At 41.1% G+C, this 25380-nt stretch overlaps 1 protein-coding gene across 1 annotated transcript; it reads right to left on the minus strand.

Moving 5' to 3' along the window:
- Window positions 1–3002: 3002 nt before the first annotated feature.
- On the minus strand, window positions 3003–25067 carry vcam1b (vascular cell adhesion molecule 1b). Its single transcript, XM_022215631.2, has 10 exons — window positions 24843–25067; window positions 19817–20119; window positions 15459–15764; window positions 15074–15334; window positions 13529–13801; window positions 10877–11152; window positions 8151–8453; window positions 6987–7259; window positions 4922–5182; window positions 3003–4805 (listed from the first exon to the last, which is right to left on the minus strand). The coding sequence occupies exons 1-10, from the start codon at window positions 24886–24888 to the stop codon at window positions 4645–4647; spliced, it is 2463 nt and encodes an 820-aa protein (XP_022071323.2). The 5' UTR covers window positions 24889–25067; the 3' UTR covers window positions 3003–4644.
- Window positions 25068–25380: the final 313 nt, after the last annotated feature.

Raw genomic sequence — 25380 nt, forward strand, 5'->3', positions numbered from 1 at the left:
CTGTGCCAACTTCAATTCAAATTGTCTTATAATGCTTTACAGAATCCACTTGCCTTAACCATAAATGAACATAAATGTACATAAATTAATATTTCACATTCGTTGACTTGTTGTCTGGACTGTGCAGCTTGTTGAAGTTTAATTGTTCTAAACTGTTGTATGTGAAAGTGAGGTCCTAATGAGCTTTGGCTTCTTGCTTGTCTAAGTTTGGATGTATTCAGTTGTACAGTCTGAAACTATATAGGACATTAACCTTTGCAGCAGATTCACATAACTACAAAAAATTCTTTCTTTAATTGTCTCTGTCTTATTTTTATAATGTACTGGTTAAAATAAAATCCGTCACAAAAGTGGACACACCAGAGAGCTTTAGTTAAAAGATGGACCTTTGTTTATTGAAAGGAGACTTTAGGAATAGAAGGCCCTAATCATGTCTTAGTTACATTCGTGATGCTTATACACAAAATCAACTTTATCCAGAACTTTCATTCATCATTGGCCTATCCCGTCGTAGACGACGATGGAGTCGACGACTTCTTCGCATGGCGCTCTTCGCAAAAGGAGATGTAACGGTTTGATGCTATGTGGGTCCCATGTTTGATGATTTGCCTCCAGGTGTCTCGGTCTGAGGCAGCAGCTTCCCAGGAGTGTGTTGGGATGTTGAAGGCAACAAGGTCACGTTTGAGAACATCCCTGTATCGCAGCTTTGGTCTTCCTTGTGGGCGAGGAGCAAGTGCCAGTTCCCCATACGTGATCTGGTTGGGAAGACGGTCTTTATCCATGCGGTGTACATGGCCTGCCCAGCATAGTCAACGGACACGGATGATGGTGTACATGTCCAGACTGCCAGTCATCGTGAGTACATCTGTGCTTGGTACCTGGTCCACATTTTTTAGACACATATTTACACAACTACTTCTGATACTTCCATTAGAACATTACAGCTGAAATTCATTTACAGATATTTGATTGCTTAGAAAATGAGGATGTCTCCTATATGCAGATTTTGTCAGCAGTTAGATATTATTTACTGAGGTGTAAATGGCAAACTGCACCAAACACTTCCCCCCAAACCTCTACAATATAGGAGCAGAGTGTAAAGTTGACACTTGGGCCCTGTGCAGTATCCTTCATTTCATCTCAAACTGAACGAATCTAAGCACTAAACCCAGTAAACAAAGCATGTCACACTGTCCACATACTGTGAAGCAACCATCAGAATTCATCAAAACTCATTTTTACAAGCTGTTTTTGTAGCTTTCACAGTCATCAACAGCTGATAAAATTGCGTGGTTGTTTTGTTGCTACGTGACGAGAGCTGACAGCCAGTGGTCCTGTCAGCTGACTGTGTTCACTGATGAGGACCAGAGGAGACGCTGAGACGCTGAGAACACACTGTCACAGTGAGAGAGCCTGAATTGAAACCAAAGACTCGAGAGGTCTCATCCACATTCACTCCTCTTTTCACACCTCACATCTGAAGCCTTCCTGTTTCCATGACGACGAGCTGAGGAGCAGAACATTTTCAATCCATCTGTTTAGCACATTACACTGCCCTTCAGCCTGAAAACAGACAGAATTAATGTTTCTCTTGGTTACTGTCATCTGGTTTTCCAAGTTAGTTTCCTGTTTTTTAGAGAACAGTGAGGAGGTGTTCAGCAGACATGGTATCTCAGTGTTTGGGTTTTCATATCTACAGAGCACAATGATCCCTTGACCTTTTTTTTTAAACTTATGTTTAAACTCCACTATAAATCCTCAGGGGGCATTAGCATCAGGAATCATTCTGTCCAGCTTTTGCCCAGAGACAGATTTTGAGACAGCAGGTCCATGTATCCTCTCTGCTCCGTGTAAACATAGACTTCAATTCAGCCGAAAATTGCCTGGACTTTTGTCACGTGACTGTTGCTCACAACTGAGCCAGTCAGAGCATCTCTGCTGTGCTAAAGAACTTTTAAAAACACTGGCACAGACTGTTTATTTTTGGAAATTTCTGAATGAAATCTGTAGAAGAGTGATTTTGAACATATCACAGTTTTAGGCTTACACTATCGTTCAAAAGTTTTGGGTCACTTAGAAATCTTTTTTTTGAAAGAAAAGCATTTTTTTTCAATGAAGATAACATTAAATGAATCATAAATACAGTCTAGACATTGCTAATGTGGTAAATGACTATTCTAGCTGGAAATGTCTGATTTTTAATGGAATATCTCCATAGGGGTACAGAGGAGCGTTTCCAGCAACCATCACTCCTGTGTTCTAATGCTACATTGTGTTAGCTAATGGTGTTGAAAGGCTCATTGATGATTAGAAAACCCTTGTGCAGTTATGTTAGCACGTGGATAAAAGTGTGAGTTTTCATGGAAAACATTAAATTTCCTGGGTGACCCCAAACTTTTGAACAGTAGTGTACCAGCTCACAAGGAAAATTCCCAGACTTCCTGATGACCAATCTGCAATTTTGTAGTAGTTATGTGTCCCTTCATAATTTTTTGTCTGTTTTTAGTTGCTTGTACATTTTTTGCCTGTTTTATGTGTATTTTTTTGTAATTTGTGTGTTTTAATAGTTATTTTAGTCTTTTGTCTTTTAGTAACAGTTTTGTGTCTTTTGTAGTTATGTATTTTATTTGTTCTTTTGCTTCTCATTGATTTTTTTTTTAAAATTTCCTGGAGTTCATTGACTTTCTAAAGAGAAATATTCATTATTATGTTGCTTTTTGTTCCTAAAGTTGCAGCGGCTTTAATAAACAAGGAGAATTTCTCTCTGAGCCAGGAAAGTGTTCCAAACGAATGGTAAGAAAATGTTGAAAAGCAAAGTCTGTCTTCTGTGTGCTGAACTGCAGCTTAGTTGTCACCAAGGTTACAGCTGAGTCGCCCTGAAGACTTCCAGTAAACATTTAATCTGCCAGAAAAGAAAGCGAAAGTTGTTCAATCACAGGAAAGTCCCAGTGAAAACATTCCCAGGAAGTTATATCACATTCCGACATTACTCCAGAGAGGCGTTAGGAAATAAATATCTTTAATGAAAGCCAACAAAAAGAAACTTTACACATATCTACACTCAGGTCACAAAACCCAAGAAAACCCATTTCCTTATAAACGCTGAAGATGCAGCTGTACCTGACCAACAGAGATTAAGAGAAACTGAAAGTGAAGCACAAAAAACCTTTTAGGTAATTTCAGCCAGCTCAGTCACCTGAGTTTAATCTATTTTCCACCACCAGTAGGACAAGCAGTGAGTCACAGGCTGAATGTTAAAAAGCTGCTTTCAGCTTCGATGTTCAGACGGATCAGTTAAAGGGACAGTTCACTTGTAAAAGGCTCAGACTTACTGAGCCACTGATTAAACAGAATCTGGCTAAAAAAAAACCAACTTTTCTGCATATTATTTTGCCCAACTGAGCAGCTGATCACGTCCTCCATTATTTTTCAGGCGAGACTGTTGAAGTCGAGGAGCGGCAGTCAAATATTGGAATATCCCAACTGAATGTTAGGATTTGATAGTCACTTACTGCAAGGATGCTGCCACATCTTGGACGGTCAACATCAAAAGCACATTTTTTTGGATGTGGTAGCCACGAATCAGGAGGTGGTCGCCAGCCTCTCGATTGTTATGAAAACAAGCTAGTGTGGTATGATTGTGCTATGACTGGACGTGTTTGCTGGAATGATGCAAATATGTGTTAATGTTTGGGAGCCACATGTAGAGATGTGGTGTTCAGATATTGGAGGCCATTAGTCATTTGTGACATGGTAGCCACATGTATAAAGTATTTGTCCTATGCTGGAATATCAAAACTACATTTTGGAATCATGATAGCCAAATTTTAGAAAGTAATAGCCTCATAAATCAAGGTATCAGTTATTTGAAAATACACTTCATATTTTTGGAGTTGAAGCTGGAGTCAGGAACTGTCTGTTGAGAGGTGGTGGCCCCATATTCACATGTATTAGCTATGCAGCCACTTGCTGGGAGGTTGTAGCTGCATCGTCTGTGTGGTGGCCACATATTACAACATCAAAGTCACACATTAGGACAAGGTAGTCACATGTCACAAGGTGGTAACCATGGGATGTGGTAGTGCTCCTTATAGCCTTGGTAGCCACATATTCAGAAACAGTAGCAAAATGTGTGAAGATGTGGTTTTCAAAGTGTGGAACTTGATAGCCACATGTGGGCTGGGAGACACATCCTCAAAAGGTGGCAGTGATATGTTGCAATACAAGCCAAGAAACGGAAGTGAGTAGCCATGTGTTAGGACCCAATAGCCATCAGTTGGAATCTAAAAGCCACAGGTTGTGGAACATGGTAGCCACATGCTGTACCCTAGTAGCCACATGTTAGGAAATAGTAGCACTATATTTGTAAGTGATGCAACAGGTCAGGATGTGGAGGTCACATATTGGGATACTGAAGCCACATGATGGAAACCAGTGCCCACGCAGGGACATTAAAACCCACATTTTGGCATTATCAAAACCATATGTTTGGAAGCACAAACCACCTGTTGTAATAAGATGTTAGACTTCAGTAATCACATTTTGGGAGACAGCAGCCAAACTTCAGAGACCTGGTAGTCACACTTTAGAACTTGGTTGGAATTCAATACACATATCAGTGAGTCAGTTGGTCCTGTGTTAACCTCAGGCTGAAGGTGGAGCAGACTGGGGCAACTGATAAAAGCCTTTCTTTCTGGCTCTCCTGAGGTAGTCGAGGAGCAGTGCAGAAGCTGCTAGCCCAGTGGTAGCACAGATGGCTGGGATGATAATGACGCTGAGACGGGGAGAAAGTGCAGGGCTTCTCTCTGCACAAAAACAGTAGAAGATGAATTAGTTTGTGTTTCTAAACCTATTTCCAAACTCTCTTATTTCAAAATAGGAGAAACAGAATTATAGACTGGTTTGAACTGGTGTAACTGACCTCTGACACTGATGCTGAAGACTTTGACCTGGTATCCGAGGTCGTTGGTCACATTGACCTGGTACAGCCCAGAGTCTCTGGCTGTGACGTTGACCAACAGGAATGTGCCATTGCTGGAATATAGCTCCGTCCCATTAGTCAGTTTCTTTAGAATTACAGCTGATGGTGGGAAGCTGATGGTTTGGCAGCACACAGTGACATTTTGTCCCTCTTGGACTACCGTAGATGGCAGGACGAGGACTGTGGTGTTCCTCGGAGGAGCTAGCCAATAAGAAACCAGATCAGAGTTACAGTTACTATTCTTTGTTGAGTTCCTTTTACATCTGTGTGACACTAATAGCATGTGCAAAGCAAAAAAAACACTGATAAACTACACAAATATCACCAACGCTGTTGTAAACAAACATGGCTCACCAGCTTCAAGACAACATCACAAGTACAAAGTGTGATGTTTCGTCTAGCAAGTAAACAAAAAAAAAGAACTTGTGGCATTTTTGGCAAGTATGAGTGCTCAGCATCAACTTCTTTAGCTTATTGTTGGTGTTACGTTGCATTCTGCTAGTTTTAATGCACTCTCATTTTGTTCTGTCATATTCTCTTGATGTATTTTCATTTTGTGTAATGTATCAAATCGGAAGGGAAAAAAAATTCAAAGACTCTGAGATTCTGAGATTTGATCTTTTCAATTTGCACCAAAATGCAAAGATGCTGACTTTGTTGTGGCACCAGAGACATTTGACATTTTCATTGAAAAATAACAAAGTGATTATCCTACTCATTATTGCTGTGTTTTTAGCCATGTAACCATGTTTAGGCCTATTTTGATGACTGATTTCTACATTTGAAAGAAATAATAAGACCCTTCTTTCTGAACTCCACAGATAAGAGTGAGGGATGCCTAACCTACTCAGACAGTTACTTCCTGGTCGTTCGAACTGCTGACTAACTGCTGGAATGATGATGAAGGAAGATTTGTTTGGATACATACTCTCTATGTAATCTGTTGTTGGGTTTTATGTATTTAAAGGACTCTTCAGGTAAGACTGTAAACTGAATAAAAACAAACTGCTGAAATGTGAAATTGTATTGAAATTGTGCTCCTGACTTTAAAATTTTAAAAAAAAAGAAGTAAGAGTTATACTTAGAACTTCATACAAGCATCTTTTCTTTGTAAAAGCATGTGAAAACAGCTCAGCTGAACCAGTTGACCTTTCAGCAAGACTTGAACCAGAACATCATTACTTAATACTGGACAAACCTGTCATATAACTGGATGTCAGAGTAACTTACAGTACGTACTGTCTTACCCCAAGACATTTCTGGGTGTTTTCTGTCCTAACATGTGACACGTAAATGCTAGCGACCCCAAACTTTTGAACCGTAGTGTATGTTTGGTTAATTTTCCTAATGTAAAAGCATGTTACGTTTACCATGTTCAACGACCTGTTCAACAAAGGTCAAATCTAAATTTCGCCCCAGGTTAGTTATCTTTTTCAGCCACATGTAAGGTTGTTTAACTAATTAGTTATAAGAGTTCCAAATACTCCCATAGGTTTGTTTTGCTTGATTGATTTGTATTTTAAGTATTTTCCCCGTTTTTTTAAAGTTTCACCTGGCTTTACTCTTGAGAGGCTCACAATGAAACTAAGCTTTTAGTTTTACTGCAGTTTTATCCTTGATAGTTTCATTGTACAGCAGCTTTGGGCAACCTTTATTGTTGTAATATAACTAAATCTCTCATAGCTGCAGTTGGTATCAGTCCAGTTTTGTGTGATCAGCCCATAAAGGGAGGATGAGAGATCAGGTTTTAGACTCATCGGTCTGCTGTACAGTCAGAGTTCATTTTTGTGTTGGTGTCTTTGTGAAGGAGTGAGTAGTGGACTTCTGTCAGAACAGAGAAAAAAACACACTCAGGAAAAGGCAGAAGAAGTATGGCTTCTCCTACACGAAAGTAAATGTAAACTGAAAATAATAAGGAAATCCTCAATTAAAGTGGGAAGCTGTAGGCAGGAATGCACGGTCCAATAAGAATAAAGTTTGTCATTCTGATTATGTAGCATCTGACCTCTGACAGTGATGGAACTGGACACCAGCTGGGATCCATACTTGTTGGAGGCTTCACACTGGTAGAGAGCAGAGTCTTCCAGCAGGGCGGAGGAAAGGCTGAAGTTTAGTGAGGATGAGGAGGCATTGTCAGATTTCTGAAGTTCCGCTCCATTCCTCCTTAGCACCAGCATGGGGGGAGGAGCTCCATCTGAGCGACAGGTAAACGTCACCTGTTGACCCTCTACCACCTCCTCACCTGGACTCAGTGACAGGGAGGTTGTCTTTGGAGGATCTGAAACACAAAGAGACCAGGAGTTTAACAAAACCTAAATCTGAGTTTAACAAAAATTAAGTTAAATGAAAGTTGAATGTGATCTTAACTAAATCTAAAGTTGAGGTTAGTTAAATCTAAGTTTTAGTTTGATTAAATCCCACAGGTTAGGAGATGAAAACCTGAGTATGTTTTATTGAATTAGAATAAATGGTTAACAAAACCCCAGGGTTAAATCACAAAATTATAATTTGGAAATTCAGGAGACCTGTAAAAGCAAAGCTTGACCTGATTTAGTCAGTGCATCCTGGTTTTATATGTTTTGTGTTGGCTGAGGCAGACTGAGGAGGTAAAACAAGGTGACGCCTGGTGGAAATAATTCTGACAAATGCCTGATCACGGATTGATCAAAACCTGCAGTTCAGTAAATCCTGTACCTGGATTTTAGAAAAACAGTCAGGGCTTACTTCAATGTGAAATGAACAAGACCAGGAAATCAGGTCTACTGAAACCTTAATCTGAATATATTAGTACTTGAACATGGGTGAACGGGTTCTATTCAAGGTTTTTTCCTTGTTAAAAGGGTGTTTTTCTTGCCACTGTCGCCTTCAGGCTTGCTCTGGGGGTTCAGGCATATGGGTTCTGTAAAGTGTCTTGAGACAATTTGACTGTAATTGGTACCAAATAAATAAAATTGAATTGAATTTAACTTAAACCTGAATCTGTAGTTATTAAACTCAAATCAGAATGAGGGTGAGCGTTTGAGGCCCTAGGGTTTAAGTCCCAGTTTGCCTGAGTGGTTTCCGTGCCTGTTCCTTTGCTTGGTTCTGGCCTGAGGATGAGTGCTCACAGTAACCTGAGCCTTAAATCTTTGAAATCCAGATTATCATCATATCAAATAAAAACACTCACAGTGGACCTGCAGAGAGATACTTGTCCTCTTGTACCTCCACACGTCTCCATCTTCCATCAGCAGTTCTACTCTGCAGGTGAGGACCTGCTGATCCTCCTCAATCTGGTGCTGAAGAACTGATGAGATGTTCTGTAAGGAACCAGAGAACCCGAATGACTTCAGCATCAGGGTTGTGTTTCCCGACAACCACCGGATCCTCAGCTGATTGGGTGAGAAGACATTAAGGACACCACAGTGAAAGTCCGCCTTCTGGTCCAGCACCACGGGACCTGGATCTTTCAGAACCGGATCAGACGGAAACGCTGGGGAGAAGAAGAACCAGAGATTTGTGTATAAGTTAGAGATGTTCTGTTCTCGAAAGCGAGTTTAGTGAAAGCTGTGCATTTGTTGAAGGGTTTGGAAGCGGAGTGCTCTAACTCACTGTCTGTAGTTTTTGAGAAAAATGGATTCAAAGAATGGTCTAACACTGGAAGTGCCACTCTAATGTTATATTTGGGTTGTGGGTTAGACCTCTGTCACTGAAATATTGACCAATAAAATATTACAGAAATGACAAAAAAATCAGTTTGGATTTTTTGTGGGTAAGACCATTTTTCTTCTAACTCTCTCTAATATCCCCAAGATGAGGGAAACGCTGAGTTTTCTGTTAAAAAGACAGAGAGACAGATTAAACTCTTAAATTCCAAGTCGGTGGCAGACTGTTCTTCCTAATGACATCATGCAGGTCCTGAAAGAAAGCCTGCTATGATCTGATAGAATCATCTGCCATATCAAATCAGTAACTGCAGCTGATTAACTTCTGTTTTTTTTTTAAAAATTCAAATAATAAGTAAAAAAATAAGGTGTCTATAGACTTAGGAACTACAGCTGTTGCTTTAGGGTCAGATAGAGGTGCAATCAACATTTAGGTATATCAGATATATCAGAATGGCCAAAGCTAAAAACTAAAGGACTCAGATGACAGTTATGAAGTTCATGTTCCTGCTACCGTTCATGAACTTTTCTGTGAACTGAGTCAAACTGCTGAAGCTCAGCTGCCTGATGAAGCCTCTTTATGAGAGGATTACTGTCAGAAACGTTGACTCCTGTCTCTCTGTGGGAGGGTTTCACAGTGTTTTAGTTAAAGTGTTCAGGGGGTTAAATGTTTGTTTTATGGCTCTTATCCAGGTTTTTTTCTCCTCACTAGATCCTTGCTGGAATTGTATCTGCTCTCAGATGGATGTCACTTCTGATAAAAGCGTCTGCTAGATGAAACTGTAAATATGTGTGCGTGGGTGGTGAAATATTTGGTATTTCTCTCCCCTGTTGTGTCACTTCCTGACAGAAAATTTTTGAAGTTTGTTCTCCAGAAAAAAGCTCCACAAAAAGTTACATGATTCTCAAAAACAGATGATCACTGGAGTTTGCAGTAAACGTTACTCATACAGGAGGAAAATGCATTAGTGAGGACTATTTTTTTTAACTTTAGTTAGTAATTTTGGGAGTAGTGTGTTTATAAAGTTAACAGTGGACATGGCTTCCAGGAAAATATAGTTTATCACTACATCAGTCTTTCAAAAGCAGAGCTGTGTGAGAAAATGTTGCTGCTCTGTAACCCTAAAGCAACAGCGTAACGCTCTCCAACCTCTGATCTCTGCTGTTAGAGCAGCAGGACTGAATGTGTCCAAACAAACTGAACCGAGACCTGCAGCAACTTCTCATTATGAATCTACATTCTGTTTAGTCATAAGTGGATGTTTTTTCTGTAGACTCCCCTCAGGCTTACAAGCAGCTCAGAACATCTGCACACACAGAAGCCTCATATCTGATTTATGAGTTTTTGTTTTTAATTAAACCTCTGAGACTGGAACTCTGACTCCTGCTGCACTGCTGGGAACATTCAGAAAGAAACACCAAACAATGGTTTTAAAAACTTACACAAGTGACCTCAGTCTTCATTGTAGACCAACATTTGGCTTTATTTCAAGGTCTCTGTATTTCTTCCTCTTTCAGCTTTTTAAAAGTATTTAGAACTTCTGAGGTCTCATTACAGTCTGACCTATAATATTTAATAATAACCTCATACACTATTAAAAAAAACTCAGAACATTATGAGGAAAGTTATCTGGAAAACACAGGACTTGTAAAATAAATTTAAAGGTATGGTGGATTAACTGACATTGTGTTTAAGACTTTTTGTTTTATCGCACAACAAAACAGTGCAGATTACAATATGAGGATAACTCTTGATCCATCCATCCTCTACACACCGCTTTATCCTCACTAGGGTCGCAGAGGGGCTGGAGCCTATCTCAGCTGACTCAGGCGAAGGCAGGGGACACCATGGACAGGTCACCAGTCTGTCACAGGGCTACATATACAGACGAACAATCACACTCACATTCACACCTTACGGGCAATTTAGAGTAACCAATTAACCTCAGCATGTTTTTGGACTGTGGGAGGAAGCCGGAGTGCCCGGAGAAAATTCACACATGCACAGGGAGAACATGCAAACAGATCCCAGGCCCACCCTGGGATGTGAACCAGGGATTTTCTTGCTACAAGACGAAAGTGCTAACCACTACACCACTGTACAGCCCGATAACTCTTCATTTTTCACATATTTATAACTCAGCCTGTCCTTCTCTCTCAGACTCTGTCTAAATGTGATGATTTAAGTCAGAATTTTTTCAGTAAAATTATGAAGACCTGCTGTCAGGTGTTTAAGGTGTCCTCGACTTACAGTAAATGTAGACCTGGATGGATTTGGTCCTCACGACGGAGTCACACTTGGCCTCACAGCTGTATTCTCCCTGATCCTGGAGGTCCAGGTCCTGCAGGTGGAGGAGAGACACTCCGTTCTGCTGTTGCGTCTTTTTCAGGACGCTCTGGTCCTGGTCTGCCTTGCTCCAGGTGAGGGCAAGGGGGTGGGGACATCCGGAAGCATTGCAGGTGAGAATCAGAGCTGAACCTCGTTCTGCTGAGACCTGAGGACTCGCCTCCACCTGTAGAGGGTGTGCTGAGGAAACAACAACACTTTACTGATCCAGCTGAAACTGAAATTCATACTGAAACCAAGTCTCAGTTTTCTTGAATTATCCATCGGGATTTGAATTCATCTGTGGAAACAATCTTTTTTATGTACTTTATTGGTGATTTAATCAGCAATATTCAGAAAGGGAAAGTGGCCCCAGCTATCATTTGATGCCATCTCACTAGTCCCAAGTATGTCTACATCTGGGCTGTGGAGACCGTTAGACAACAACTTAAAGACAGCTCTTTAAACAGCAGAACCAACTTCAGACAAAATCACAGCTGTGCCATGTGCTTTCCAGTTTAACCCATTGTAGCCATTCTTCACATGGATGAAGTGAAAAGCAGAGCACTGAATTCCTTCAAGGGAACAAATCAAATCCAACAAGTAGAACTCGGTAGACAGCAACATCAGGTTCACAAGGGGAATTTCAGCACGAACAGAGTTTTTGGACTGTGCTGCACACATTGAGGATGGAAGTCTCAATGCTGAAGTTCATAGGAAACCTACCAAAGACCAACACCTGCTGTTTTATTCCCACCACCCACTGGAGCATAAGCATGAGCAATCAGACCCTTACAGCGCTGGGCCAAGAAGGTCTCTACCAAGGTAGAGGGAAAGGAAAAGTACCACACACCAATCAATAAGTACATAATTGTAATGGTGTCTTTACAGGTCAAGAAATCAATCAAGCAGCTTCAGCTGATCCAGAGTCCTAACTAACATCAGGAAACTGGACCATATTACACCGGTCCTCAGATCACTACACTAGCTTCCTGTTAGTCAAAGGATAGAGTTCAGAATCTTACTCCTGGTCTACAAAGCTGGTCTTGGACCAAAATACATCCTGGACTTATAATCTCCATATGGAGCATCCAGAGCCCTCAGGTCATCAGGGACAGGTTTACTGTGTGTTCCCAGAACCAGAACCAGGACTAGTGAAGCAGCATTCAGCTATTATGCTAATCACCTGGGGAACAAACTTCCTGAACGCCTGAGGTCTGCTCAAACTGTCGGCTCTTTAAAATCAGGCCTGAAAACCTAATTGTTCATTGTAGCTTCCTCTTAGATGCTCAGTCTGTTTTCTGACTTTCAATGCACTTTTATGTTTTCTTTCTATGACTTTAGTGTCTTAATGTCTACCTTTAAATCATCTTTATTATTAACTTTACCATTCTGTGATGTATTTTTTTGCCATTGCAAAGCATCTTGAATTGTCTTGTGTATGAATTGTGCTACACAAATAAACTTGCCTTGCCTAAGAAAGCACTGAAAACCTGTAAGTATTCCAAATGGGCTTTCATGAAGTCAAATAAGAGATCTGGAAAAAAGTTGCACAACACCAGAGAGAAGAAAACAGGAAAAACACCATTGTCATGTTATATGAAGCTGGTGTATCTGGGGTCTTGAGAGGGATTTTCTTCAAACATAGCACAGCAGTGCGTTTCAGAGCCAGTAACACTATGAGGTGAGACTAAAGAATAGTGCTCCACAAGCACATTGTTCAGCTCAGGAGAGCAGTTCCTCAACACTCAGGAGTCCACCTGCAGTTACAGGATAAGGGATACCAATGTTCTCATTCTGGAGAGAGGACAGATGGCTGAAGAGAGGAATGAAGAAAGCCATCTATGTTAAATGAAACAGCCAACACTGAACAGTGAAGGAGGTGTATGACACAACCTATCAGGTACTTAACAGTCCTAAAATCCCTCCCCAGACAGATTCACTACCATTAACATTTTCAAGTGAGGGTGAAGATAAACCTGAACTCCCACCAGACACTGAGAATGGAGGAAACCTCTTAGATGAGAAATGAAATGCTTTCAAGAACCAGATGTGAGAACCTCCTCGATTATAGCACTAAGGATTTATTGATATTGCTTTTCCAGAAGAAATTCTGCTCATTATACTCTGTTAAGAACTACATAATTAACTGTAATTCAAACTGGCTTTACTGCACAGGACAGAAGACATCTCCTACCAGAAACAATACATTCACATCATCACAAACACTGCAGAGACACTGCTTCCATGAAGATCCACAGGTTTTTGCTAATTACACAATTATTTTAGGGGCTAAATTTAACAGCTCAGTTTTATCTTGAAATTAGAAAATTTCACTAGAAAACAGAATATTGTGTTTGTTTTGTTTGTGTTTGAGTGGGGCTTCTTCAATCAAACACAAACACATGTAAACATACTTAGAACTGCAGCTTGTTATGAAAGCAGGTTGGTGGAGGATTTCTGTTTCATATTCTCATCTTTTCTTTGTGTCATCCTGAATCATTTGTGGTGTAAGTATTCATATGGAGCAAAAACAAAGAGAAAATATTCTTAAAACCGAATTGGAAGTAAAAGTACCTCTGACAGTGATGGAGCTGGACACCAGCTGGGATCCATACTTGTTGGAGGCTTCACACTGGTAGAGAGCAGAGTCTTCCAGCCGGGCGGAGGAAAGGCTGAAGTTTAATGAGGATGAGGAGGCATTGTCAGATTTCTGAAGTTCCGTTCCATTCCTCATTAGCACCAGCATGGGGAGAGGAGCTCCATCTGAGTGACAGGTAAAGGTCACCTGTTGACCCTCTACCACCTCCTCACCTGGACTCAGTGACAGGGAGGTGTTGGTGGGTGGAGCTGTGAGGGGCAGGCAGGTGTGTCAGCGCTCACAGGTAAACAAGGCAGAGACCAGAAAGACACAGTGGCGAGACAACAAGGAACCAATAAGAACTCAGCACTGAGACAAAGAGGAGACAACTAAAACCTTTTCAGAGGATAAAACAGAGTCAATAAAAAGACTAACTGAAGACAATGACTACACAAAATTGGGACCACAAATAAACACGACACAAGAAGGAGCCAATAAGGAGACAACACAACATACGACAGCAGAGACTGTAAAGGAAGAGGAGGTAAACGACACAAAAGAGACAATAATTAAACAACTAAGAGACAGTAGAAAGGCAAGTAGATAATGAAACAACACGGAGAACTCAGAAAGACAATAAAGACTTGATAAGAAAGCTAGAAGGAGGTGAAAAAGATTCAGTGAGACAAAGAGGAGACAACATGAAGACTGAAGGAAAAAACATACAGACAAAAGAAGACAATGGCCACGTTTACATTAAGTTTTTTAATTCGGAATTATTAATTTGGAATTAAAGTTTTGTGCTTCCCGTTTACATGGAAATATTAATTCCGAATTAAGGTTTACATGGACCGCATGTTTATTCCCCTTCCTTCATTCCACTGTAACGGTTGGGCGTTGGAAAGTATTCTGATTGGACAAGGAGTGGACATGACCTATCTCTTTTTACCGCAAGAAAACAAACTCCATTTCCCGGGGTATTTCTTTTCTCCAACAACATGGAGGAACAACTGACAAGCACGCTTTTCGCTTTGAAACAGCAACTCGGCAATGGTGTACTATTTCTGTGAAGTATGTGCTCGCTCCAGTAAGGTCGCAGAACGTGTATGTCGCTACATCGCTACGTGAGGAGCCAGGAGTGCAGAATGACCGGAATTAACTAAAGCGGAATTAACTGTATACATGAATAGAACGTACACAGGAATTAGTTTATTCAGAATTAACATCGGAATAAACCAGGTAGTTTATTCGGAATTAAGTTTATTCGGAATTAACTTTTTAATTCAGAATTACGTGTTTACAAGGAGATTTTAAAGTGGAATTAACTTTAATTCCAAATTAAAGAGGAATTAAAGGTCTCATGTAAACGTGGCCAATGTGGTGAAAACTGAGACTACAAATACACCAATACAAAGACAACCAAGAGTTCGCAAGGAGATTGTAAGGAGACAACAGAGAGTCAGTAAGGAGACACCAAGGGGACAATAACGAGACAACAAAGCTTTAGACTGCAGAAAATGAAACAGGAGCTTCAGTCTTACCATGTACAGTGATGTCCACAGTGGCGGTGTGGTTCCCTTCTGTGTTTCGGGCCTCACACTCATACTGCCCAGCGTCAGACAGTCCCACTGCCTTGAAGACAAGCTCACTGCCTCGACCCTGCCACAGAGACCGGCCGTCCACTGTCCTGAAGCTCCAGGTGATATTTGGCTCAGGGTTTCCCTCCGCCGAACAGGTGAGATTGAGCGGAGAACCGTCCATCAGCACCATAGATTCTGATATCGCCATGACAACAGGCGCATCTGCAGACAAGAGGGGGAAGATTCAGGGCTTAGATCTGTCAGACCGACTACTGCAGCATCTCAGCCAGGAAGACGTGAACAGCAACCCTCAGACTAGAGGACTCAGAACCCAGCCCAAACTCACAGAGGGGGTTGAGAGTGATGGTGGTCTCTGTGGTCGTGTTCTCTGCTGGTAGGTCCAGCAGCTCCAGTGTGGCTCTGCAAGTGATGTTTACTCCTGAGTCCTGTTTCAGAGGCATAAACCTGTAGTCAGACTGGACTGAGCTGGATCCAGCATCTCCCTTGGAACTTTGCAGGATGGTGTCTCCTCTGAGCCAGGTGAGGTCCAGGTACTCAGAAGGGTGTATGTCAGACACCTGGCAGGACAGGATGGATTCTGCCCCTAATCTCAGCTGGTCCTGACCTGAGATTGCAGGGTATGATGGGAGGGCTGGAACACAATAGACGGACACTTTAGGACAAACGTTTATCTGTCTGGAAACATACAGGCAAACAACCAACCATTTTAAACACTTATCAAGAAAAGTCACTGCTACCTCCACCCCCTCTGGAGCTGTGGATCATATCAAATGATCTCCCTGAGCAGATGGAGGTACCCAGTAACCATGGAATAGTAGCAATAAGCAACTGTTAGTTTGTTAACAACAAGCAAAATGAGAATTCTGCTAAAGAAAATCCTGTGATGTGATAGCAATGTGTATTCAGTGGGAAAAAGTTGTACAGATATGGAATGATACACAGTATGTATTAAAAATCTAAAATTTGCTCTAGATATTAAACAGGAGTGGTTCAGTGCTGGAACTGCTACTGTCTAAATCCCTTTGGACAGATAATCCACAAGCACTGCCTCATCTTCAAATCAACGTCCCCACAGTCATTCTCCAACTGTGTCTGTGACCTCACAACCCGGTACTCATCACACTTGCCCATATTAACCAGCAACAAAATGCAGTGAAAGTTCACATGTCTGGCTTCAAATGAGCTACTACACAATGTTGGAGATCAATCTCTAGTAACTGATGGTAGTATGATAGTTTGCAGCCTGAATGTGTTCCAGGACAATGCCTTATCATCTGATGAACACATCAAATTTGTCACCAAATCTGCATATGCCCACTCTATACCTTCATTTTCTGATTCTGTTACATTCATCCAGACATGTCACCTCCTGCCTGGACCACGGTAATGGAGTCTTTTCTGGAGTCTTAATCCCAGACTGGGTTCAGCGGTAATGTTCTCACTCCGATTACATCCTCACAACAAAGTCCCTCATCCATCAACAAAGTACACTGGATTCCGTTTGGACATGGGGAAGAATGTTTTTAGATTTGCTGCCAGAACTACATGGAACATTCTGCAGTCAGAGCTCAAACTCCAAAGTCTGGTATCTCTGAATGCATTTAAGGCTATGATCAATCCAATCATATCCAGGCTCCTGGAGGGCAAATGTTTTCATTGAGGGCAAAGGTTTTATTTCAATGCATGTTGTAAAATTAATTACTTGTATTTTTTATGTAAATGTGTATCATATATATATATATATATATATATATATATATATGTGTGTGTGTGTGTGTGTGTGTGTGTGTATGAAGTCACAAGTCACCCCACACTCTTGCCCCTCAGTGCCTCTCTGACGTCTTTCACCACTACACCCACTCTTTAAACCCTCCTCTGGCACTGATCAGATGTACTTTCCTCTCTCCAGGTTTTGAACTCCCTAAGACTCACTGTGACATGTAAGTTTTCAGACTGTCATTTGATCTTACCTACAAACCCTGCAGGTTGTCCCTTTGACTGTATTTCTATTTTTCATATTATGTTTTATGTACTATACCAGGTGCCTTGAGTATCCTAAAAGGTCCCTTTTTAAATGAAATTTCTTATTTTTCTTTTTAAATAAAAAACAGTCCTATTGTCATTACATTTAATTCTTGATACTTAATTTATTATTGTGTCTGTCAGGTTTCTTTTTTTATATTGTCTACTAAACATTCACTGCTGCAATTTCATGTGCTTTTTTACAGCCACTTATTTTCTCAAATCATGATGCGATTATTAAATTTTTCATTGATGTGACATCTCATCTGGATTAGAAGCGGAACAGAACTGTCGGATGTATACCAAAAATACCTCAACTCAACTAACGGTCTCATTAAGGAGGAAGGCATTTCACAAGTTGAGTTTTGACACTTTAACAGGAAACATTTCCAGGTGATGACCTCATGGAGCTGCTTTAAGTAGTGGTAACAGGGTGCAGGGCTGTCATCAAGACAGCGGATTTTAAAATATGGAAAACATTGTTTTTCTAACAACATTATTCCAGATATGTTTTTTCATAGTTTAGATGTCTAACCCTAGATGATGCAGTGAGGAGCTTCTCACTTCTTAAACAACCGTGTTGGAAGACATATCCTGTGGTCATGAAAAGGATTTTAAACTGTTTCATCCATCCATCCATCCATTCTCTATACACCGCTTTATCCTCACTAGGGTCGCGGAGGGTGCTGGAGCCTATCCCAGCTGACTTCGGTGAAGGCAGCGGACACCCTGGACAGGTCGCCAGTCCAACAAGTCCTCAAATTCATATGACCGCATCGGTCGTATGCACCATGCACCGGAATACGACCCGTGAGAGCGTATTTACGTTAGTGCCCCTACGGGGAAAAGGAACGCATTACGGGATTTAATTCACAAAACGGCTTTTCCGTCGCAAAACGGCTTTTTCCTCACTTTCCCAACACGGGTTTAGGGTTATGGTTAAGGTTAGGGTTAGGGGTAGGGACAGGGATAGTGTTAGATAAATGTTTGTTCATGGTGATGTTTCACCTGCGACTCCAGAGTGTCGATATTTACTCAACCGCTAGAGGTCGCATACGTCAAAACGTAACACTGGGTCGTAATAAGGGCATGTACAGACGACCTATGTGGTCATTTTTTGTTTGAGGACAGGCTGCGCCAGTCTGTCTCAGGGCTACATATACAGACAAACAATCACACTCACATTCATACCTACGTGCAATTTAGAACTATCAATTAACTTCAGCATATTTTTGGACTGTGGGAGGAAGCCGGAGTACCCGGACAAAACCCACGCATGCACAGTAAACTGTTTCAGAAGGGTCAAATTATTGGCCTGCATCAAGCAAAGAAAACAACTAAGGAGATTTCTGAAACTACTACAGTCTGGTTAAGAACCGTCCAACGTATTATTAAAACTTGAAGGACAGTGGTGAACGAACAAATGAGGTCGGAACAACCTCTTAGATGATCGTAGGAAATCAACGATAGAACTCAAGGCTATACTGAATAGTGAAAGTAAGAGCATGTCCGCACACAGTGTGAAGGGAACTCAAAGGATTGGGACTAAACAGCTGTAGCTCTAAGAAAACCACTGATGAGTAAGGCTAATCAGAAAAAAAGGCTTCAGTTTGCTAGGTATCATAAAGCTGAGACTCTGGAGCAATGGATAAAGGTCATGTGATCTCATGAGTCCAGATTTACCCTGTTTAAAAGGGATGGGGGCTTCAGGGTAAGAAGAGAGGTGGATGAAGTGATGCCCTCATCATGGCTAGTGCCTACAAGCCTGTGGGGGTTAGGGTTATGATCTGGGGTTGGTCAGGTTCACCAACCTTATGTTCCCAAAGAATGAGGTCAGCTGACTACCTGAAGATACCGAATGACCAGGTCTATCCATCAGTGGAGCTTTTCTTCCCTGATGACATGCGCATGTTCCAAGATGACGATGCCGGGATTCATGGTGCTCACATTGTGAATGAGTGGTTCAGGGAGCATCATTTTCACACATGGATTGACCTCCACAGAGTCCATACCTCAGTCCCACTGAGAATCTTTGCGACATGCTGGAGAGGACTTAGTGCAGTGGTCTGACTCTCCCATCATCAATGCAAGATCTTGGTAGGAAATTAATGCAGCTTTGGACAGAAATCAATGCTGACACATTGCAGAATCTTATTGAAACGATACCAAGGTGAATGACTGTCATTCTCACAGCTAAAGGCGGTCCAATGAAATATTAGAGTTTGTGACTTTTTAAAAAAATTTTGGACAGGCAGTGTTTGTAGGCTCAATCGGATTTGGATCTGGGAAGTGTGGAACCGGGGTGAACACCTTAGCTTTGTCGTGTTTCCTCCTGGGCCACTCCTGAGCAGTTCTTGCAGTGTGTCGAGGTAACAACTGGTATCAAGGACTGCTGTTGTCATGGGGTGTGGGGGGAGTTGCCTGACCTGCAAATGTTTAGGTGGGTGGTATAAACTTTATATTCCCTGTAATTACTTTCTAGAACATTACAGAGCTGTACAGCAAAATGTTACCAATGGTTTCATTCTTTCTTACTTAATTTGTGTTTTCATAAAGTCCCATTTCTAAAGCCGTATTGAAACAAAGAGGATCAAGTAAACATGCAAAAAGAAAAGAGTTCATCCTATGCAAAACCTCTGCAGTGTTTCTGCATGTACTCACAGTAAACCTTCACTGAGGTTTTGATGTGTTTTTTCTCTTCTCCACAGCTGACTTTACACTGCCACAGTTCTTCGTGTTCCGTCGTCACAGGGTCAAAGGTTACGATGGAGCGAGTGCTGCTGGTGCTGACGGTGCCGGTCAGCGGTCGGTCGACCAGCAGAGACCAGGAGATGCTCGGCGTTGTTGCACAGTCCTGAACTGAACAGACCAGCTGCTGGCGTGTGCCTACCCTGAAAAGAGGTTTCCTGGGAGATATGTCCACACGCAGACCCTGAACACACCATGATGACATCAGCAACACAGCTGAGGATATAAACAACAACATAAAAACAACAATGAGACTAAAAAACAATAGCATTACCACTGTGATCAATGCAGCTGCTGTTCAGTATTTTCTAATTATTTTTATTTAAAAAAAAATCTTTATTCAGCCTTTATTTAACCAGGTCGGTCCCGCTGAGATACAGTGACCTCTTTTCCAAGGGAAGCCTGTCCAAGACCGCAGCCAGAGAAACATTAAAAGTGGAACAATTAAAAACAGACAACTCTAACTCACTCAACAAAATAAATAAAATGCATGGTAGATTAAAGCACAGGATTAAGAATTTACATTAAAACAACAAATGTAAAAAATAGCTGCTGCAAGATCCTTCATATGTTTTTTTTTTTTTTTTAATTCCAATCGTGATGAGATCCTTCAGATTCAGTGTCTTCTGCAGTGAGTTCCAGGCAGCAGGTGCAGAATACTTAAAACAGTGTTTCCCTAATTCAGAATGCACTTTTAGCATGTTTAACAAGTATAAATCATTGGAACATAAGCAGTAATTGCTGTGGTTTCTGGAAATGTAGTCACATAAATAATGTGGAAGTAGACCTAGGATTGCTTTATAAAAAAAAGTGTACCAGTGGATAAGACGGCGCGTCGTGAAGGAGGGCCATTCAACTCGATCATATAAGGTGCAGTGGTAAGTAAGGACTCTGCAACCCGTGATGAACCTTATGGCACCATGATACACAGAATCCAGAGATGCAAACAATTCGCTGAGGCATTCATGTATAAAAGGTCGCCGTTATCAAGCACAGGGAGAAAAGTGGCAGCAACCAACTTTTTCCTGGCAGCAAAAGAAAAACGAGATCTGTGATGAAAGAAGAATCCCAGTTTTAGCCCTCATCTTTTTTTTCAGGTTTTCTCTTTAAAAGAGAGCCGATCATCAATTAAAACACCAAGATAATTGTAACGGGGCACAACTTCAATCTCACAGCCTTGTAAAGATAAAATGCTGGGAGGGGGCTCAGGTACTTTCCTGCCATTAATTCAGATATGCCATGCCAGTACAGAATACAACACTAGTGAGTGTACCACTGTGCAATATCATTTAAATGCTATGTTCACTTGGCCTATTTCCTACGTGTTTTGCAGATTCAAAGGCTGTATGAATTTTCACCGTCAATAAGTTGTGGCCCCGGGTTGGCATCGGTGAGAATGTAATGCAATGCAATGTTCACTTTTTCTCCTTTGCTCTTTATACTCTGTTACAGAGGTTACATATATGCATCTCCATGTGTGGTTCCATAAACAAGAAACAAATAGAAAGAAGCCAACAATAAGTATATAAAACTACATAAACATGTAATAACAACTGTCATCATAAATATAGACAAAGAACATATTCAGCATACCGGTAGAATGCACACACACTGAGAAAATGACAAGTAACACCAAATATAAGTCTGAACAGTCCCAGCAAGCACTCTCCTCTGAAACGTCTTCCAGGAACACAAAAAGAGAGCTCTCCTCTGCAGACCAGCAGAGCGTAGTGGCTTCTGATTGGCCAATGTTTTAACTGTCTGTTAAGCTAGCCATCCTTCATCACACTACTGTATGGAACTTGTGTTGTTAAAATAGTTTTTATTTGTTGTGTTATGTGTGTTTGAAATCATCCATCCATCCATCATCTATACACCGCCTAATCCTCATTAGGGTTGTGGGTGGACTGGAGCCTATCTCAGCTGACTTACAGTGAAGACAAGGGACACCCTGGACAGGTCACCAGTCTGTCACAGGGCTACATGCAGAGACAAACAATCACACTCACATTCACACCTACACACAATTTAGAATCACCAATTAACCTCAGCATGTTTTTGGACTGTGGGAGGAAGTCAGAGTGTGCACAGGGAGAACATGCAAACTCAGAAAGATCCAGGCCTGACAACAGTGCTGACCACCGAGCCACTGTGCAGCTCCGTTTGGAGTTACATCTTATGTTATGTTTAGAATAACCTAATCATAAAGTCTGATTATTAGAAACTTTTAAAAGGTCCTGACATGTTTTGCTTCTCAGTCTTCAATCAAACTAAAGCAGATTAGTGTCATTGACCATGTTAACTAAAGGTCACATTGTCTTGAGTTGTATCCTTCTGTTGAACACTCTGCTGGATCTAATTGACCCATCAGAGATTTGTTCAACTAATTCCACCTGCAGCAGAACACTGCTCATTAAATAGCATTATGATAGTAGGAAACGAGATGTCCAAACTAAGTGACGTTGTCAAAAGTCAGATTGTAATTCTGAGCAAAAGGGGGGCTGGAGTATGGAGTCTGGAGTCAGGAAGTGGAGTACATCCTGGACAGGTCTCCAGTTTATCACACGGTCAACACAAAGAGACAGACAATCAAACACGTTCACATTCTGAGAGAGAGAATGATACCACAGTGGATAAACCCACAGTCAAACATGATACTGGGAAGATTCAAGTGCTGAAGGGTTGCTTCTTTAGTCATAGACGTGCTCCCAACCCTCACTCTTTGTGGAGAAGGATTCTTACCGCAGCAGAATAAAGAGCCCAAACACACTTCGAAGGTCTGACTTAAAGGTCAAAGAAGATCAACAAGTCCTGATTGTCATGGACTTTCCCCCAAAGTCACCTGACCTCAGCCCCCACTGAACATTTATGAGACACTCAAAGACTGAGAAAGACAAACATTCCTGACATGACGAGAAGCTCTTTGAAACATCGTCACATCATGATGGGATAATGTGGACTATCAGGTCTGAACAAACTGAATCCATGCAGCTCGAGGTCTGTTGACCTTAAAGCAAACGGGCAGTTGGTTGATAGTAAAGTCCAAATAACAGGTAAATTAATCAGTTGGTTGATGGCAAGAGAAGTTCTTTGCAACTATTTGAATATACAAGTTTCTCAAAAGTATCAGAGTTTGTGTTTTTCTGTTTTCTCTCAGTGAATTGAACCTCTTTGGGTGTTCAACAAAGTAAGACATTTGAACGTCTTCTTCTGGACATTTTTCACTGTTTCCTGACATTTATACACAAAACTGATGATCGATAAATCAATAAAAAAAATCAACAGTTAAACTAATCAGCAGTTACAGCTTGAATTGAAAACATTGTGCTGGAAATTATCTCTCAGATTTCTTCTGTGTGAAGTTGCTATTTTTGGAGGAAAGCTTATTGACTGAAGGGGCCCTGAAGCCAGCAGGGGTCCTTCAAGCTGTCAGCGAAGATATTCAGAGTGTTAGTGCTGCTTTCAAGGGCCACAAACTTTAAAACCACTTCTAGCTGCATCCCTGTCCACTTGAATGGAAGTATGTTAGGCAGCTGATGTGATACTTCCGGAAGAGAGACTCAACAAACGCTCTGGTACAAGGGAATGTCTTGCAGTCAAAAGGTTAAGAAAGAGCCCAGTGTGTAGGATTTAAGGGGCTCTATCCGCAGAAATGGAATATAATACAAAGATTAAATTAAGTGAAAATAAGAATAGTTGTGTTTATGTTCCCTTCCTATCTACAGAGGGAGTGGGACCTCCTCCACAGGTTTCGCCATCCGCCAGCAACCATACATTCTCCTCCATGTCTGAGGATCATTCATGGATGTGACCAACTCCTACACATTGGCCCTTTAAGTTAACGTATAGCATAAGAAGCAAAATCTGCTTGAAGTACAGGAAGCAAATTTTTCATAATCTAATTTGTTCATCTCTTTTTTCATCATGCTCTAAATCTGCAAAGCAACAAACAGCTGATATCACTAAATAAATGCAGTGGAGAGGAATTATAAAGTACCATAAAACAGAAGTACTCAAGAAAGTTTAAGTACCTCAAAATGAGCACAATACTTTCCACTGCTGGATTTCACTGCAAAAATAAAAAAAAATGTGATTGATAAAGAGATAAAACAGGGGTAAAGCCTGAAACTAAATTATAAATCACCTTACTGAATACTGTTTCGATCAACTGACTAATTATTTGGTCAATTAAACATCAGGAAATATTGAAAAACACTCATCAGATGAGTCCATGTTCAAATGTCTTGCTATGTGAGAGATTTAGCATGTGATAGAAGACAAAGAAAATCAAGTGTTTTCACTTAAAAATGACCAATCCACTCTTAGAATTAAAAACAGGTTTAAAATTGAGTCAGAATTTACAACAGATTGATCACTGCAGCTCTACGCAGGATCATTAAAGGAGACAAAAACAATCAACAACAGAATCAACATACAAGAAAACTGTGAGAACTGACAAGGAAACTGGGTTCCTCAAAATCTGAGTTATGACCCTTTGTAGAGTCAGCTGATTTAGAAAACCTAAACTGACTTTAGGGATGTCCATAATCAGTAGAATAAAAACCCAGAGGGCATGATGCTAAACCTTATACCAGTAGCCAATGAGGTTCAGTGTGTTGTTTTGAGGCAGAAAGTTGGCAGCTGGATTCTGAGGAGAAACCCTCCATCCTCTGCCCAAACCAACACACAGATGACATCTAATTCCTGCCCTGCACTCTAAAATCTGATTAGCTTAAATATGTCATATTATGTTCACTAATATTCTTTTCATCTCATGGCTATCTGCTGTTATCCAATTTCTGTAGTATGATTATTCATATTTTACACACATTTCTGTCACGTTAATTAACAGACAATGGCATCATAACACAGACTAAATGAAAAACAGTAAATAAAAAAAAAACACCTAAAGAAAACAGAGACATGACATGAATCTTACCAGAGATCAGCTGAACAAAGGTCCTGCACACAAACAACAAATCCATGTTCACTGCTCACAGGGTTCCAGTCCACTGATGAATGAATGGATGCGTCTCCTTTGTGTTGCTGTCTCAGAGTCTGAGGCACAAAATCAGCTCGACACATGAAACACAGATGGTCTTTAAATCCGCCTCTGAGCAACCAAACGCCCCCTTAGAAGAAACAACCCCTGTCTGATGATGCAGTCCTTTATGTCTGGCTGTCTGACAGTCTGCAGCGCCCTCCCCAGGACACATGGGGCACTTCACCCTGTCTCAGGACGCACCAGTAGATCATGTCTGCAGAGGTAGGACCACACTCCTAGGGCTGTGGGCTGTTACAGGAAGTAACAGTGTTTCTCATCATGATGGACTGCAGTCACAACTTGAGTACTGATCGTGAATCATTATATTTTTATAAAGTTATTAGCATTTCTGATATCTTCATTTGCAAACCTGCTAGACTGTGAGAAACAAGCTACGTTTGAAGTCATCAGTAACCCTCATCGGTACACCTGG

The sequence above is a fragment of the Acanthochromis polyacanthus genome, chromosome 15 (genome assembly GCF_021347895.1).
Source record: "Acanthochromis polyacanthus isolate Apoly-LR-REF ecotype Palm Island chromosome 15, KAUST_Apoly_ChrSc, whole genome shotgun sequence".
Taxonomy (NCBI): Eukaryota; Metazoa; Chordata; class Actinopteri; family Pomacentridae; genus Acanthochromis; species Acanthochromis polyacanthus.